The following is a 15,882-nucleotide window of genomic DNA, read 5'->3' on the forward strand; positions in this document are numbered from 1 at the left end:
CGGACACTAAAATTTGTACCCGACAGGGGCGCCGCCAGAATTTTTTTTAAAAGGGTGGCTATATGGGGACCACTAAAAACATTGGGGTGACACACAAAAAATAGAATTTCCCCTTTTATTATGCTGTTATCAAATATAGATGACTTGACAAAAAAAAAAAAAAAAAAAAATCCCCCAAAAAGAGAGAAAGTGAAGAATTTTATCCAGTAGTCTCGCTCATTTTTCAGGAAGTGATGCCTCCAACCGGTGAGGCATCCTTTTTCTTCATTTCATTCTTCTTTATTATTATTATTGATATAAAGCTGGCCATTTTCACATGACAGTCACTTTCAAACTTTTTTAGAACTGCATTTTTTAAAGGAATAGAAATGAAGGTACTCCAAATATGCAAGAACAAAATGACCCTCAAAGGGAGAAGAGTCCATTTTAAATCAGGTAACTATTTAATTTGTTTTTATCTTTGATATATGGAAAACTGACTTGCATAAAGGAATAATGCCACCTTTTTATCAGGAAATGTGAGTTTTCTTGAAAAACATCAGGTAAGAGTATTAAATTCCCTTCAAACCTTTGTCATGGATCATATATACAGAAAACCTATCATGTTTATTACACTTTTTATTACACTTAAATAGCTGTTGTAACCTGTGTGCTTTGGACTTTATTCTTTTTACAATAGACTTTTGTCACTCCTCTCTAAAGTATTTTAAATTGCTCTAACCTGTACAAAAGTGTTGCACAGTCATTGATAATAATTGACTGATCAGTGGCTGAGCTATAAAGCTGTGTAAAGCCTAGCTGATATATATCATGTATATAGCTTCTTCACTTTTTACTCTGTCTTTAATAAATGAAAATATTTATAAAAAGAACTTCTCAATACCTCCTTGCGTGCTCCTCCTCCTCCTCCTCATTATAGCAGATTGTGGTTGTTAGAGGATTAAACTCGGCACCGGACTCACCGCAGGCTGTTGTCCTCCGACTTCTCTGTGGTCTGAGGACCAGATTGAGGAAAATGGGCCTGCTGAATATTATCAGCTCTATCAAAGACCGAGCTGAAAAGTTTCTAAATGAGAAAAATGTGGTGACAGATATTCTGGGAAAAATGGAGGAGAAAACTGGGATCAAGAAGAAGGTCATTGCTCTTGGTACGTGTGATTTAATCTTCTAGAATTATTTTTTTCCCAACTTGCCTGCTTTGTGTACATGGCTACTTCTGGATCATTCTGCTCTCGTTCTAGATGTAGTTGATTTGTATAAAGCTTGTTGCAGGCCAGTGGAAACCTGAAGAGGATTCAGTTAATCCTTCTGTGATCAGCTGCCGTCCACAATAGGAAGCTGGAAATGTTCAGGAGGTTTTCTGCTTCATTTATTCTGCAGTTAATCCTCTGCACTAATAAATATTTTGTCATATTGAACTCAGATGAACTGGCTCTGCGGCCCTTCGGGGTTTTAGGATCATTAAGCTCCTGGTTTTGTGGCAGTGCCTGCTTCATTGTGTCCAGTTCTTTGATAGGACATGTATCACCCTGAGCTGAAAGACTTCTGTTTAGTACTTTCTCTGACTAAGCAGTGATGGGCAGAAGTCTCTTTATATCTTCTTATGTTTTAGTTCTTGGATCAACTATGTTAGCAGCTTTAAAGGACTGGTTTTACCCCAGTTTGATGCTGGTCCTACGCTCAGCTTATGTGTAACTTTTTGCCTGCCGCACAGAAGACCAGTCATAAAATGAAGTGAAACCAAGTGTCAAAAACAAAGAAGCTGTCCTATAGCCACTGTCTGAACTTCTCATGCTTTTTAAAGGTTAAACATAATCTTTATCACATTTCTTCCTCACTGTTGTAACCCGCTATCACTTCTTTCCTGTTCTGATCCAGTTTTCAAATAGTCAGCTTTGTACCTAAAAAAATGGCTTAATTGGCGATGTATAGACTGTTGGTTTTGTGAAGGACACACAAGCACATCTGTGTAGGCTTCATACCAGGAATCCTTCACTCTGAATGGGTAAATATCCACAAACACTAATGTGGTTCAAAGAAACCTGCGGTAGTCCCAAAAGCTTTCTGCAGCTGTAACCTTGAATAACTCTCTGTCTCTTAAAGATAACTCTTTATTGTTATTGCACAGTCATATATGGTACAATAGTACAATGAAATTGGAAAAACTGAAACTGGGGCTAGTATCTTGTGTGGAACTAAAGCTGTATTTTTTCCACCTTTAATTAATTTCTCTGTCACATTTTGGCTAAGTTCAGACAAAAAAACCAAAACAAACTCTGATAGGACACCAGTCATTGTTTATAATGACGCATAATTTCATAAGCATAAAGGGCAACGTTAAACAATGACAGGTGAAATAAGAGAATTATAACTGCTTAGAAACAATCAAAAGAATTATCCTACCCACACTGGCAACTCATCCAGTCCCCTTTAAATCAAAGTTTCACATGTTTGCAACAACAAATGGAGAATATTTTAAAAGAAATTCTGTTACAGCAAAATACACAAGACTTCATTTGAAATGTCACAGATTTTAAAATGTTTTCACCAATTTAAAAACAAAGCTATACAAAAAATAAAAAATAAAAAACATTTTTGGTAATCTTTTGGATATCAAGAGGGTAACAGAAGCTAAGGTTGTTAACAGGATTCTTTCTTTTGACTTTATTTTATATCTTTAGTGTCAGTTGTTTCCTAGACCATGTGGTCCCTAACATGGTCACAACACGTTAGCCATTTAGAGGCTAGTCCTGTGTGGACCTAACAGAAAATGTTCTCAAGAAAACATCACAAACGAATTCAGATCAAATATCCTTCTTGATCCCGGGACTCAATTCCTTTGGTGGAAGGTTGAAATTTTCAGCCTTGGAAGAGTTACACAGACTCTCAGGCTGCTCTTGATATGTAATTATTTGGGGTTTAAGTGCAAATAATAAACATTCACACTCCAATGAACGCATGGATTGCCCAAGGATATTTGGCATGCAGACTGGGGAAGCCAGGAATCAAACCACCAACCTTCCAATCAGTAGTTGATCTGCTCTACCGCCTGAGCCACAGCCACCCCAACAAAGGTCTTGTTGGGTTTCTGATTTCAAGAATTTTAATTAGTTTACACCATGTTACTTCATCTTCATTTCTAAAAGGCAAATCATCCAAATTAGCTAACTGAAAATGGGGGTGAGTGTAGCTCAGGTGGTAGAGCAGGTAACTGGAAGGTGGTTCAATCCCAGTCTGCATGCCAAATATTAACCCCATGTTGCTCTCCGATGCATGGATTGGAGTATGAATGTGTGTGAATGTTAGATAGTAAGCACTTAGAACCAGCTATGAAAAAAAGTGCTTGTGTGAATGGGTGAATGTATAAGTTGTGTAAAGCGCTTTGAGTGCGCGAATAGAGTAGAAAAGTGCTTTCTAAGAAGCAGTCCATTTACCATAAAAATGGCTTTTCCATCCAGCTCTGACAAAGAAAACCTCTGTGGGTTCAGGAGTTCATTGTTCAGGTCGAAATAAAAAACGTTTCTGCCATAAAATCTTAAAGGCAAAACCTCCATACTTGATTTGTCTACGGTCAGTTCAGTAAAGGTTATTCAAACATCACAGCAGTGTGTTCAGTGTTAACAGAAAATGGGAAGAGAACCATCACTTTACTCTACTTCTGCCTTTCCTGCTGAATTCCTGAAGCTCTTGCACATTATATTGTTTTATAAATATTGTCGACATTTTTACAAGAAAGTTTTGTTGTTTTCTAAAAATAAATACAGATCAAACAGTGTATTTTGTTGGTAGTCTTAAAAAGGGCTCTCAGGTCTGTGTGAACACAGTGAGCAGGGAACAGCAGTGTATTGAGAGCACGTTGATGCTGGTGCAGTGGATTTGTAGCACATTAAGCAGGACATGATGTCAGCGTGGTGCCTGGTGCTCGCTGTCTCCCGCTCTGAGCCTTGACGTTAAAGCTGATTATCCACAGAGACAGGCAGCAGAGCAGCGCCGCCTCCATGTGTGAACAGCAACATAAGCTGATCAGAGGTAGGACACTTTTTTACAGTACTTCCTGTCCGTCTGGCTGTCAGACAATCAGTGAAATTTTGCTTGTTGTTCAGATTTGTTTTGATATTTGGGTGAAACGTCCACATTGTTGGCCTGTGAGCCCGGGCACACTGTGCAGAGAATATACCTTGTTATTTCTGTCTTACACGGATAATGAAACAGGTTTTACTTCCTGTTCATGATGGACATTACCTTTCTTCATTGTAAGTTATGGAAGGCTATGAAATATATGGAAATGTACATTAAGGTGGAAGCACAGATCGCATTGCTGCCTCTTAGATAGAAGAAGTCCTGAGTTTGAATGCGGTCTGGTGCCTTTCTGTGGGGAGCATGCATATCAAGCATATCTTTTAATGCTATGGCCCTGTTCTTTCGTCCATGTCTACATTGCTGGTCAGTAAGAAGTCTTTCGCAGGAAACACTTTCTTCTGCATGATTTTGGTTCCAAATTGGTCGAGTCTGTGTTAAACTGGCTGTTTTTTGCAATGCAGTCTAATGAAATAGATTTGAACACTTACTTGTAAAACTGTTAACTGCAAAAAAGTTTGTGGAAGTCGAGGCTTGTCCACTCATACACCCCACTTATGCATTGTGATTTACAGGAAATGTTACTTAAGAGAGTAAAAGAAAGTAGAGTATAACTGCTTTAAATATTTGAAAGACACATTTCTCAGTGTTTGTATTCCAGACATATTACTAAATAGCAGCAGTACATAGAAAACAAAACATCTGTGTCTTCATCCAGGTGCCGTCTCGCTGACCGGACTCTACCTGGTGTACGGATATGGTGCCTCCCTCCTCTGCAACCTGATTGGTTTTGTTTATCCAGCTTATTATTCGTAAGTTTTTATTTCTCATTTTTTCTATTTTCTTTTCCTCGTTGTGGTAGGAAGTCATACTCAGTGGATCCACGTGGCAGTCTCATAGGACAGTATAACAACTGTGCCTACAATACACTCTGAGTTTTCTCAGTATTATTATCTTTTTGTGACATTTTTGGCATATATCAATCTTTTCAACAGTATATATTTACTGATATTGATAAAGATGACTTTGTCTGGATAATTTGGAGGTGACATCATTGAAATTGTGACTGATTTTATTGTTAAAGTTCATGATATTTATATCTGTAATAAGGTTCAGTGACTAAAGCAAATAGTCGTGTTACTGGTGCAGAGGCACAGATGTCTTTATCATATTTGAAGGATCAACATATTTCTCAGCTCTTTTACAATATTCCAACTTTGTGCAGAGTCAAAGCCATCGAAAGCCCGTGCAAAGAAGATGACACAAAATGGTTGACCTACTGGGTGGTGTACGGTGTCTTCAGTCTGGGCGAGTTCTTCTCTGATATTTTCCTCTACTGGTTCCCATTTTACTACGCTTTTAAGGTGAGAAAACATTTAGGAACCAATGATATGTGCTAGACCCTTTTATGGAGCACCCTGAAGAACAAAATGCTTCTTTTAGGCTGAATTATAGAAGCAATACTGCATTTATATCAACTACTACCTTTTTTTTTGAAGGACTATGACCATCATACTAGAATTGAGATCAGGTAAAAGGTTTTAGTGATTCCAGTAATCTCCTTCTTATGTGGTTCCAGTGTCTCTTCTTACTGTGGTGCATGGCCCCAGTGTCCTGGAATGGCTCACAGATTATCTACAACAAAGTGGTTCGGCCTGCCTTCCTTCGCCATGAGGCCACGGTGGACAACATGGTCAGTGACCTCAGTGGGAAGGCCATGAGTGCTGCCGAGAACCTCACCAGAGAAGGTATAACTGGCCCAGGACCACCGCTAGGGCCTTTTACAGAAGATTTAAATATGTATGTACTTTCTCTCTCGTTCTTCTCCCTCCTTAGTCCTGACCACTCTGGTGAAGAACAAAGCTGTGATCACACCATCGCCACCTGTTGCTCAGTCTGAAGCTAAAAGTTTACCAAGTACATCAGGAGAAACATCCACAGCTAAAGTTGGTCCATCAGAGATGAACGAAGAAAGAAGAGTATGTAAAATACACGTTTTCACCCTTTACTCAGTCTGTCCACCTTGAACTATATCAGTGAAAGCAGCTTACTGCAACTTGGAAATTTGCAGTCTGCTGGTTTATGTCCTCTCTACAGGCTGCTGAGTGATGTGTTCTCATTTAGTAAGCCTTGTAGCATCTCTCTTTACTGTCAGTAACCTAACTGGGAAAACTGATCAGCAGTCCCTTCAATATAGAATCCCACTAACACTGTTTATGTAGCGGATCAGTATTTGGCGTTCAAAGCAATCAAGCATTGTTTAGATCAAGTGGCTCTGATGAAAAGGTCAGCTGATTTGTTTTATTTTATCATCTTTAAAAGTTGTCCACATAACTTACAGAAATCCACGGTTATTAATGACACCTGTGGCTGTTAAGTGGACTCCAGTTATGATTTTGTTGCTTGTGTTTGGGTAAAGTGGACTCACAGTTGATGCTGGAACAGACCTGTCCTTCATCTACATCAAGTGTTTATGTGTTCATATAGGAGATGAGCAATAAACGCTGATCTTTTGCTAATACAGCTATCTTGTTACCTGTTCCAGCCTTTCCTGGGTTAACCAGTTTGGTAAGTCAGCTGGTTAAGTGTTAAAAAGTAGCTCAGTGTTGTACAGACAGTGAATGTGGTGTGAAGCATGTAGACCAGCAGTGCTTTTAATGGTTTGAAGCTAAAACAGACAGGATACTTTATCCTAGGTGTGAAGACCTGAACAGACCTTCTAATACTCCCTCCTCAACTTTACCTGCTGCTCTTAGTGGTCTAGAAGAAACAGAAGCACTAGAAAATGATCTGCTTAGTAGTTTTCAACATTGGGTCAGAGTAAAGATCAGGACCAGAGGGTGAACTAAAGGCCCAGTATGAGATAAATATGTTTAGAAAATCAAATTTACTATTATTTTTTTTATTTGAAAGTGTGTCCAGAATTACACAGTCTTACCAATTGGAACAGCTCTGCTTTCACACTACCTACACCAAAGCAGAACATGTGGGTTGGATGTGTATCAACATACCATGGTGGCAGAAACTTTACGCACACTCATCATTGGCATCATCTGCATGAATCTCATAGTATTTGGGGCTTTTCAAGATTTCTTTGAATTGCTGGAATAACTGTACACCTTGCATGTTTAAAAACTTGAAAAAAAAAAAAAAAAACAAGAACTGGATGCACTTTGAACTGATGTCCATTATCAAGTTGCACCTGGACTGGGGATGGGTATCGTTTAGGTTTTATCCGATACCGGTGCCAAACCGGTACTTTTGAAACGGTGCCGGTGCTTAAATGGTGCTCGAACAGGTGCTTAAAGAATGGAGAACACAAACTTTGTCCAAAAACCTCTCATGTTTTTATTTTTAGCAGTCTCTTTTTTTCTGCAAAATGATAACCAAGTTAGCCTTTTCTGTTGATACAACACACCTCCTGTGGTTGGAACCGGTGCTTAAACAATGGAAAACACAAACTTTGTCCTAAATCCTCTCATGTTTAGCTGTTTTTTTTGGGGGGGGGGGGTGTTTGCAAAAAGATCATATTAGCCTTCTCTGGAGCTATACGGCTAAGCTACTCACGCAGAGAAGAACGGCTGCTGCTGCCATCATCATCCGTCATCATTTCTGCTACACTGGCAGGGCTAGGGGCCAGGACTCTCCTCTTCAGGTTCTTGGGGGATGTTGCTAACTCCGGGTCCAATAACAGGCACCACACCCACAGTAGATGTGCACGGTGTGAGGTCTCACAGCAAGCTATCAAATACGGTGCATTTCTCGGCTTTTAAAAAAACGCTATGCGTCGCCAGGTGTTTCATCAGATTCGAGGTGTTACCTCCTTTGCACAGTATCAGCTTAAAGCACTTGTTGCAGAGTTTGCATCTTTTGCTGTGAAGTACAGCCAGACTTTTGACCGCTTGGCCTTGGGCATTTTTAATCTGTAGCTCTGCTCTAAAAGAACGTACGTACCTGGGCCCGCCTACTATCCTTGGAAAGGTAAAATGATTAGCTAGAATCCAAAGTATATGACATCTCAGGAAAGAAAAAGCGCAGAAATGTGCGCTGCTTTTCGGTCTGGTTACTGCCGTTTATGTCAGAACGATACTGGTACCCATCCCTAACCTGGACCAGACACTTTTGGTATCCATCAGCAAGCTTTGACCAGATATTTAACCACTCTTCTTGGCAGAATTGGTAGAGTTCATTTGTGTTTCAGTTGTGTTCATTTATGTATTCTTCTGACCATGTGTGGATTAGTGCAAAACATTAAAACGTCCCAAATCAAGTGTCCATGACATTCATGCACATGATGAGTGTAAACTTCTGACCACAACTCTACATTCAGAGATTAAATCCAGTATTCAAATTAATCCATGAGGTTGTTTTAGGAACAGAACCCCCCCCCCAAATAATTCCCTTCCCATTTTAATGTTTTTTGTTTCTAACCTTCGGTTGTGTCTGTTATATGTCTGCTCATCAGGATGAACTCAGTGTAGACTGATGGTAAGTTACTCACAATAACAAATCAAAATAATACAGAGGCTTTTTTTTCTCATGATAAATAACTTTCTTTTTAAAATATTTTCTGAAAGTCAAACTTCACGTCCAGATATTTGTGTTCTGTTCGAACAGTTTCTACAACTGAGCTGGAGAGTAAAAAGTTAACTTGAGGAGAGGTGGGGGGATTAAATACGGCCTGTAATTGTAACTGAACTTATTCAATCAGTTCAATCGTTCAATCAGTTCTTTTTTTTTTTAACTATAACTATACTTTAAGGAGATGAACATGAAAAGGAAGCAAATAAACACTCAGTCACTTTAAATAACCAAGTAACAGGATTTAGTTTGTGTGATGAAAGGTTAAGCACACCATAATAAATACTTTCTTTGTCTATGCTTCTAATTAATGTAATAATTATGGTAGGACTTTACTTGACAAGTTAAAAAAGAAGCAGAAAATCACAAACCGGTAAAATAATAAATGACACTGTGTTTCTTTGCTGTTTATTCAGTTCTTTAGATAGCAGCAGAGGAAGAGGAGGAGCCTTGGTGAGGAAGAAAAGGAGGGAAAGAGGGTTTTTCCTCATCATCCTGACAGATTTCAACAGGATTGTTACCTCTGTCAAAGAGACTGATTTCCTTTTAAAAAAAAAAAAAAAAAAAAAAAATCATGTTATAGTTGTGCAGCAGGACATTGTGAAAAGCTAAAATCTGAAAACATCTTTTTTACTTCTTTGTTTATATTCAAGATTTCTGGGAACAATGCTGTTCTTTGTTTTTTTTGTTTTTTTTAAATTATTAAATTTTTTCTATGCAAACCTCCTGAATCTGGATTATAAATAACTCACAGAAGCTGTATTGTTGCCCTGGATTTTACTTGTTTCTATTGTCCTGATTCGGATAGAAGACCCAGAATCTAAATGTCTGCTAAATTAAATCAAGCTCACATCCACACTTCATAAGAATAAGTTAAAAGTTCACCTTACATTTAAGGATTCTTTATGAATTAAAATTAAGTGGCTGGTCTGACCTAAGTTTGTGGGAATTCTACTTTTGCAGCACAACTATGGGACTGTTAGCTGGCTGGACTCTTTAGCTCAGTCTGTCAAAGTCTTTGCAGATGTGGTCTTTTTTTTTCAGACCCGGGCAGCTAAAGACTTTTTCCATCATCTGCACTTAAACTTTTTCCAAATACTTGAATGAACTGGCTTCAGCAGAAATGATTTCTGTTTTGTCTTAATTGCAGGACCTGCTGTTTAGCACAACGCTTGCCACACTGCTTTTTTTTTTTTGGCGCCCAAGAATTCCAATTATCTGTGTTCGTGACTCGCTCTGTGCTCTGACTAGTTTGACTTTAGATGGGTAGCTTCTTTCTTCTTCTTATAGAATAAATGACTAATTTTTGTGTTGCCAGGGTGATCTGTTATTAAGGTGTATCATGACTATAACAAGGCAAAAATGGACAGTATTCTAGTAATGAAGTGAACAAAAGCTCATAGTCGCATTCTTTGGGTGCAAAGAAATACGTCATGTGTTCCTGCATAATACTGTATAATCACGGTAAACAGGTATACTAGAGTAGTAGACCTGTTCCTTTTTGAGATAAATGAGATAAATGAATGTGTTTGTGCTATTCTAAGCTAAGCTCAGAGTCATGAAGCTGGAAATGAGATCCACTGAGAATTGTGCAGAATAATTCAATTTTCACCATTCAGCTAAACTGCTTCTCTAATGTGTTAACATGGTTGCACATTGTTGTGTTAGACTGTGGCATGCTTACCTGATGGAGTTTGCACTTGACCTGTTTTTTATCATTTGTTATGTAAGTAGTTGCACACTGGACTTTGTAACAGCTGCAGTTGGCTCTGTACTTGGCTTTGCATGTTTCTCCTGATCATACAGTAAAATCTAATCTCACTGTGTCACACATGCTTCAGCTTATAGCACCTTCTGTTTTGATTTTTGAAATATTGTCCACACATTGTTTCTATGTGCATTACTGCCACCTTCTGGTACATTACATCCTTGAAACAAAGGGAAATTACATACAGTATTTTAAGATAAAAACAAAACATTCAGGTTTTCCTATCAAAGTCTTTACAAATATCTGAAAATCTTGCCCATCCCTGCTAATGATGACATTAAGATTACTGTTTACTTAACACAACTCTCCTCGCCTGCTCCTACCAAGCATGCAGGAAAAACTATAAAGGGCTCTTTGCAAACGAGCAGATTTACTGATTGGCTTCTATCAAAAGAAAAGGAATGTGCAACAATTACACAGTTTCTGACATTTTTCAGCAAATGTGTTGAACAACTGCTGGTTTAGTTGATGTTCATATATAATTATAGCACATGTATGAAGGTGAACAACATGAGAACTCCTTCTCAGTGAAGATAAAATATGTCCATCCCATCATGGTTGGATTCCTCATTTAGGAGGTTGCATATCAGGAGGTACTGTTCCAGTCATAAGAGAATACATTTTACATATGTTGCTCATTTATTTATTATTTATTTACTCATGTGGTTTGTGGTCGTCTGCAGTGTGAAGATGCTGCTGTGGCATTTTCATAACTGGATATTTCTGAATAAATATGGGTGCTTTGCATTCATTTTTCATTAGCTGTGCTGCTTATGTAATATATTACATATGTTACAATATATTATGCTTTTTTTGGTAAATTAGATTCAAGATTTTGAGATTTAAATCTCCCCAACAAAACAAATAAATAAATGAATTTATATAAGGCACAAAAATAAAGCTTTTTCTCATGGTGAAGTGTGGAGGATGACTCATCTCACAGCCTGAGGAAACAAACTTCTCTGAAGTGCTGGTACAGCAGAGTCACAGCAGGCTGTGATTGGGTACATAATCCTTTCCTTTGGAACCTGTGCAGACATCTCACCTCACATATCACAGATATCACTGGTACTCGACAGATAGGTGCTAGTGACAGGTTATTTATATTTTGGTGATTTATATATATGGATTCTGGTATTAAAATATACTAGAATCCATATATTAAAAATACTATATAAAAATACAACATATTTTACTACAAAGGTATACTGGGAGAAATTGTGCAACGTCCCATATTTAAAAAACAAAATGCAAACGGTGAGCAAAGCCAAATGGGATATGCTACACCTGAAATGAAGTGATTTCATTATTCAAGCTCTGATTCTTGATCTGGTCTTTTCTTCAGTTCGTGTATTGTTACGTTATTTTCAAATTCATTCTTAAAAGGACAATTTTAATGGCTTTAATGACTTGCTGGAAAATGTTTGTGACATAGAATTAATTTTACATACGATTTATGGTGACTCTGGTATCAAAATTCTGATAAAATTAAGAAGAGTTTTTAGCCTCTGACGGTTTCATGGGATGCGTCCGACGTGCTGACGTGGCAGGCGGCGTACTGACGTGCCGTAGGTTTAAGTTTGTTTGCTAATGTTAGCCGTGTTATCAGCAGAATTAGCTTGTTTTTTCTACTCCTTAGTCCGGGTTAACGAACAGTGAGGATACGGAACGACTGTCGAGACGCACTGCAGGGTTTCACCGGCCAGGACAAACTGGTAATTGGTGTGCATCAGCTACGAACCCTTATTTCATAGATTCCGAAATAATATAGAACCTCTATCCAGCTAAAATAATTGCATGTGTCGTAGTTAAAAATAATTCTCAGCAATCTTCAGAACGTTTTCCAAAATTCGGCTTCAAAATATTCCACCGGTTAATTACAGTTTTTTACTATTTCTACAATTTGCTGCAAGTCATTTTCACAGTGATTAGGCTAGCCGCTAGCATTGCTGTGTTCGGCTATATTAAGAGTAAGGAATGGATGAAGTTCATAAAGTACACTCTTATGATTTAGATAATTCTTGAATGACTTGCTTTAAGCCGAATTGACGAACAAGAACACAGCAGTTTAGAAATATATTTAAAATTGTTTTTTATTTCACCAACGATCCTCCACCTTTTTAGAAATCCAGAGGAGATTTTATGAGACTTTATGTTCAAGACCTAAATACGTACAAAATGAATGTATTCTAAATGGAGCTTAAAGGCAAACAGTAATAGATAGTGATAAAATTGCTGTTGAACACGAGAAGCAGATTTGGACCTCATTAAATAAACTCTGTTAACCTGGGTCAGGTTTGTGTCGCATTCGAAGGAGCTGGAGTTCAAACTTTAGGAGAATGAATATTGGCTCTAAAAGTAAGAAGCGGATGGTGCTGCCCAGCCGTCCTGAGCCCCCGACCGTGGACCAGATCCTGGAAGACCTCGACAGAGCTGCTCCTGATGACCCGATCTTCAGCATCCTAGAAAAGACTGGACAAGGTGACTCCACAGAGACGTGTATAGGGTGGGGATGATAGTAAGTGGCAACTTTTAAAACTGGGAGGACTTGGAAGGAGGGACAGAGAAAGAGCGAGTTTGGTATCTTTCATTAAAGCAGCATGTCAGAAGTCACAGTCACTTCTTACATATCACGACTGACTGATGAATATAAGAGGCAGAAATTTTAATTTCACAGGGCATTGTAAGAAGCTTCTTTGTCAGGGAAAAAAACACAAAGTAAACCTTTTTATATTATTTTTGAATAGTTCAGCATATTTGAAGTAGGGTGGTGTGAGGTTGTGGTCTACTCTTTTGTGTTTTAATCGACTTAATTGATTTAAACTTAATTGATAACCTCCAAGCCAAGCAAAACTACCAGAAACTCCTATTCTCTGCAAGGTAACAATGTGGCAACAGCTTCTGATGACATTTGACATTCTCCTCTGTACACTTGATGACCAGTTTTGACACTTCAGTATGTATCAATTAAAAACGCGGTTTGACGGGGTGCCACTTTGGCTCAGTGGGCGAGCAAGCAGCCACATACAGTGGCTGGGTTTGAGTCTGACCCACAACCCTTTGCAGCTTGTCCTCGCCTCTCTCTTCACTATGTAATAAAGGCAAAAAACAAAGTGGTTTGACGACCATTGAAATGGTTTCCAAGTTTCTCCAAGGTAGCAGCATGGGCACCCTTTATTAAGTTCTGATGCACAGTTCTGTAAGTGGAATATGACAGATAATTCTTAGTTCAGCAAAGAGCTTCAAGAGGTAAGAACAAAATGAAAGTAGTCGTAAAAAAACTAAACACAACAGAAGTTGAATAAAACACAAATGGAAGTATAAAAAACAGAACTAACAAAACACAATGGAAGTGATTTTGGGGAGACAATAACGTGATGTAATGGCTGCAAAAGTGACAGAAAGCAATACATGCGCAGGGTTGGACTGAAACATGCTTAAAGGAAGTGGAGAGTTAATCTGTGAAGCAGAAAAAGATACAGCTAATTGCATGACTCATAATAATGTAGAAACACATTTACTATTAGTTTAGTCATGTTACTCTCTCCCCCAGTGTTGTTTTGGTTTATTCAACGTCTGTTAGTGTGTTTTTGTGCTGTTTTTCTATTTGCTGTTTTTTTTTTTTTTTTTCCTGTTCTTTTTTCCCATAAGGTATTTGACCTCTCAGGGACACTGTAAATCTGCTATAAAGCAGCAGCATCAGATATAGTTTGAAGCAAGAAATTTACAAACTGGTCGTAATCTCCTGGTTTACTCTCTTTCCTCCTCAGACGTGCCCCGTCCCGCAGACAGCGAGGTGGAGCTACGGTTCCAGCAGTGTCGTCGATATCTGGAGTTGAACAAGGAGCTGCAGGAGGTTCGGGACCGGCTGGTACAGCAGAGGGAAGAGCTGAAAGCAGCAGGAGAACAGGCAGACAGAGAGGTGGAAGAAATCAAAAGTCAACAACTCTGATTTGTCCTTTCCTGTTGGACAGACTCTCCTTGTCATTCATGGTCTGGCTCAGTTTCACTGAAGTCTTCTCAAACTCACTGGCTCGGCACAAACCTGCGCTGGTGCCACTGCGTCAGGCACACAGCTCTAGCTGACCTCTAACCCTAGAGCAGAAGTACACGATTTTGTATACCTAAGGATTGTTGGAGATCAAGACTACTTCACAATAAGTCTGATGCTGAGCAAAGCTTTATATGTGAAGCAACAGGAAGAGTTTGATGTCAATCATTACTAAATTATAATTCGTATAGTTAATGTCTGTCATGTAGCAGTTTAATCTTTCACATTTTTCCAGGTGTATGTTAACTGAGATTGAAATAAATGTTGATGTAATGGATCAAGCAAAAGTGCCAGATTACATATTGTAAAGATAAAAATAAATGATCAGAGTTGTTTGGTTAATCGGTATCTTAAAGAAAGCAAGAAAGCACCTTGTCTTAAGAATTGTTGCCCAAATTACATTTACTTTGAGTCATGGTCAAACTAACAACTTTGTTTGTTTTTACTGACAGTTTGTTGTTTCTAAGGGTTCCTGTAGGTCATTAAGGCTTAAATTCCAAAAAAATTAAATGGTTGTATTTAGAGATGATGTATTTCAATGTTTGAGATTTGATTTTGAAAGTCAATTTTATAAAGAAGCTGTTGTTTGAATATCATTTGCTCAGTTATTTTTTTTATAAAACGCATTAAGCTTTTTGTCATATTTGGAAATTGGTTGCTTTTCACAGTGTGAACTTTTTCACAGTGTAGCCATACTTTTTTAATACATAATTTGGGAGATTTTTGTTTTTAAAGTTACATTTTGTATGCAATAAAACTGCCATCACCAGAGGGCAGCACTTTACCAGAACAATTTGGTGTTGGGTCCAAATAAAGTGAAATCCGTATAAGAAAGCTTCTACCAGCTATAAAGACACACTAACCAGTGAAACCTGACATTTGGGCAAAGCAAATTACGACTTGTTATGACTTGGGCGGTGTGGACACCCCTGAGTGGAAAGAAAGTCGACACAGTGGTTTAAGGAAACACATCACTTTTTATTGAATGAAGACATTTAAAATGACAAACGTCTGTTTTGCACGCTACCATGATACCTCTGGAGCCTTGTTCACGCTCACGATACTTCGCCCAAGTTCACATTTAGGTTCAGACCTGCATTAAACTTGTCTCCAGTCACGCATAAACAAGGCACCAGCAGAGACTGAGATGGTATTTGTCTCCCTGCTCATCTTGTTCACACCTCATTCAGTCTGGATGGGGCTGCTAATGTGATTCTGCACCCTAAGTCTGTCTTTTGAGTGTCAAACACTCAGCTAGTTTCCTCTCAGGTCTATAGTTACAAGCTCAAAAGGTTTTCACTGGATGTTCAGAAATATTTTAATCATTATGTTTGAATATTTTTCTCTGGTTAGGAAAGCTCAGATCAGATGTTAGGTCTACATCATAAAAGCATTTTTCACATCT

The 15,882-nt window shown here is 38.4% G+C and overlaps 2 protein-coding genes across 5 annotated transcripts; both read left to right on the forward strand.

The window, feature by feature from the left end:
* Window positions 1-346: 346 nt before the first annotated feature.
* reep6 (receptor accessory protein 6) lies at window positions 347-9,380 on the forward strand. Of its 3 annotated transcripts, none has more exons than XM_039598606.1 (6): window positions 347-435; window positions 4,796-4,889; window positions 5,303-5,441; window positions 5,657-5,825; window positions 5,914-6,056; window positions 9,075-9,380. In XM_039598606.1, the coding sequence occupies exons 1-6, from the start codon at window positions 369-371 to the stop codon at window positions 9,084-9,086; spliced, it is 624 nt and encodes a 207-aa protein (XP_039454540.1). In that variant the 5' UTR covers window positions 347-368; the 3' UTR covers window positions 9,087-9,380. The 3 variants fall into 3 exon arrangements, with proteins under 3 accessions (XP_039454540.1, XP_039454539.1, XP_039454541.1); XM_039598605.1 differs by lacking the exon at window positions 347-435 and adding an exon at window positions 960-1,148; XM_039598607.1 differs by lacking the exon at window positions 347-435 and adding an exon at window positions 3,906-4,029.
* Window positions 9,381-11,967: 2,587 nt separating this feature from the next.
* Window positions 11,968-15,073, forward strand: c15h19orf25 (chromosome 15 C19orf25 homolog). Of its 2 annotated transcripts, none has more exons than XM_031756215.2 (3): window positions 11,968-12,148; window positions 12,722-12,907; window positions 14,197-15,073. In XM_031756215.2, the coding sequence occupies exons 2-3, from the start codon at window positions 12,766-12,768 to the stop codon at window positions 14,376-14,378; spliced, it is 324 nt and encodes a 107-aa protein (XP_031612075.1). In that variant the 5' UTR covers window positions 11,968-12,148; window positions 12,722-12,765; the 3' UTR covers window positions 14,379-15,073. The 2 variants fall into 2 exon arrangements, with proteins under 2 accessions (XP_031612075.1, XP_031612072.1); XM_031756212.2 differs by having other exon boundaries at window positions 11,968-12,141.
* Window positions 15,074-15,882: the final 809 nt, after the last annotated feature.

This window comes from Oreochromis aureus, linkage group 15 (genome assembly GCF_013358895.1).
Source record: "Oreochromis aureus strain Israel breed Guangdong linkage group 15, ZZ_aureus, whole genome shotgun sequence".
In the NCBI taxonomy this organism is placed as follows: Eukaryota; Metazoa; Chordata; class Actinopteri; order Cichliformes; family Cichlidae; genus Oreochromis; species Oreochromis aureus.

Excerpts from the sequence above, each read along its gene's own strand:
- reep6 (XM_039598605.1), top strand. The coding sequence starts at position 1,016 with ATGGGCCTGCTGAATATTATCAGCTCTATCAAAGACCGAGCTGAAAAG. Across the intron at positions 4,890-5,302 it reads GTTTATCCAGCTTATTATTC|AGTCAAAGCCATCGAAAGCC; the intron begins GTAAGTTTTTAT and ends AACTTTGTGCAG. Across the intron at positions 5,442-5,656 it reads CATTTTACTACGCTTTTAAG|TGTCTCTTCTTACTGTGGTG; the intron begins GTGAGAAAACAT and ends ATGTGGTTCCAG.
- c15h19orf25 (XM_031756215.2), top strand. The coding sequence starts at position 12,766 with ATGAATATTGGCTCTAAAAGTAAGAAGCGGATGGTGCTGCCCAGCCGT. Across the intron at positions 12,908-14,196 it reads CCTAGAAAAGACTGGACAAG|ACGTGCCCCGTCCCGCAGAC; the intron begins GTGACTCCACAG and ends TTTCCTCCTCAG.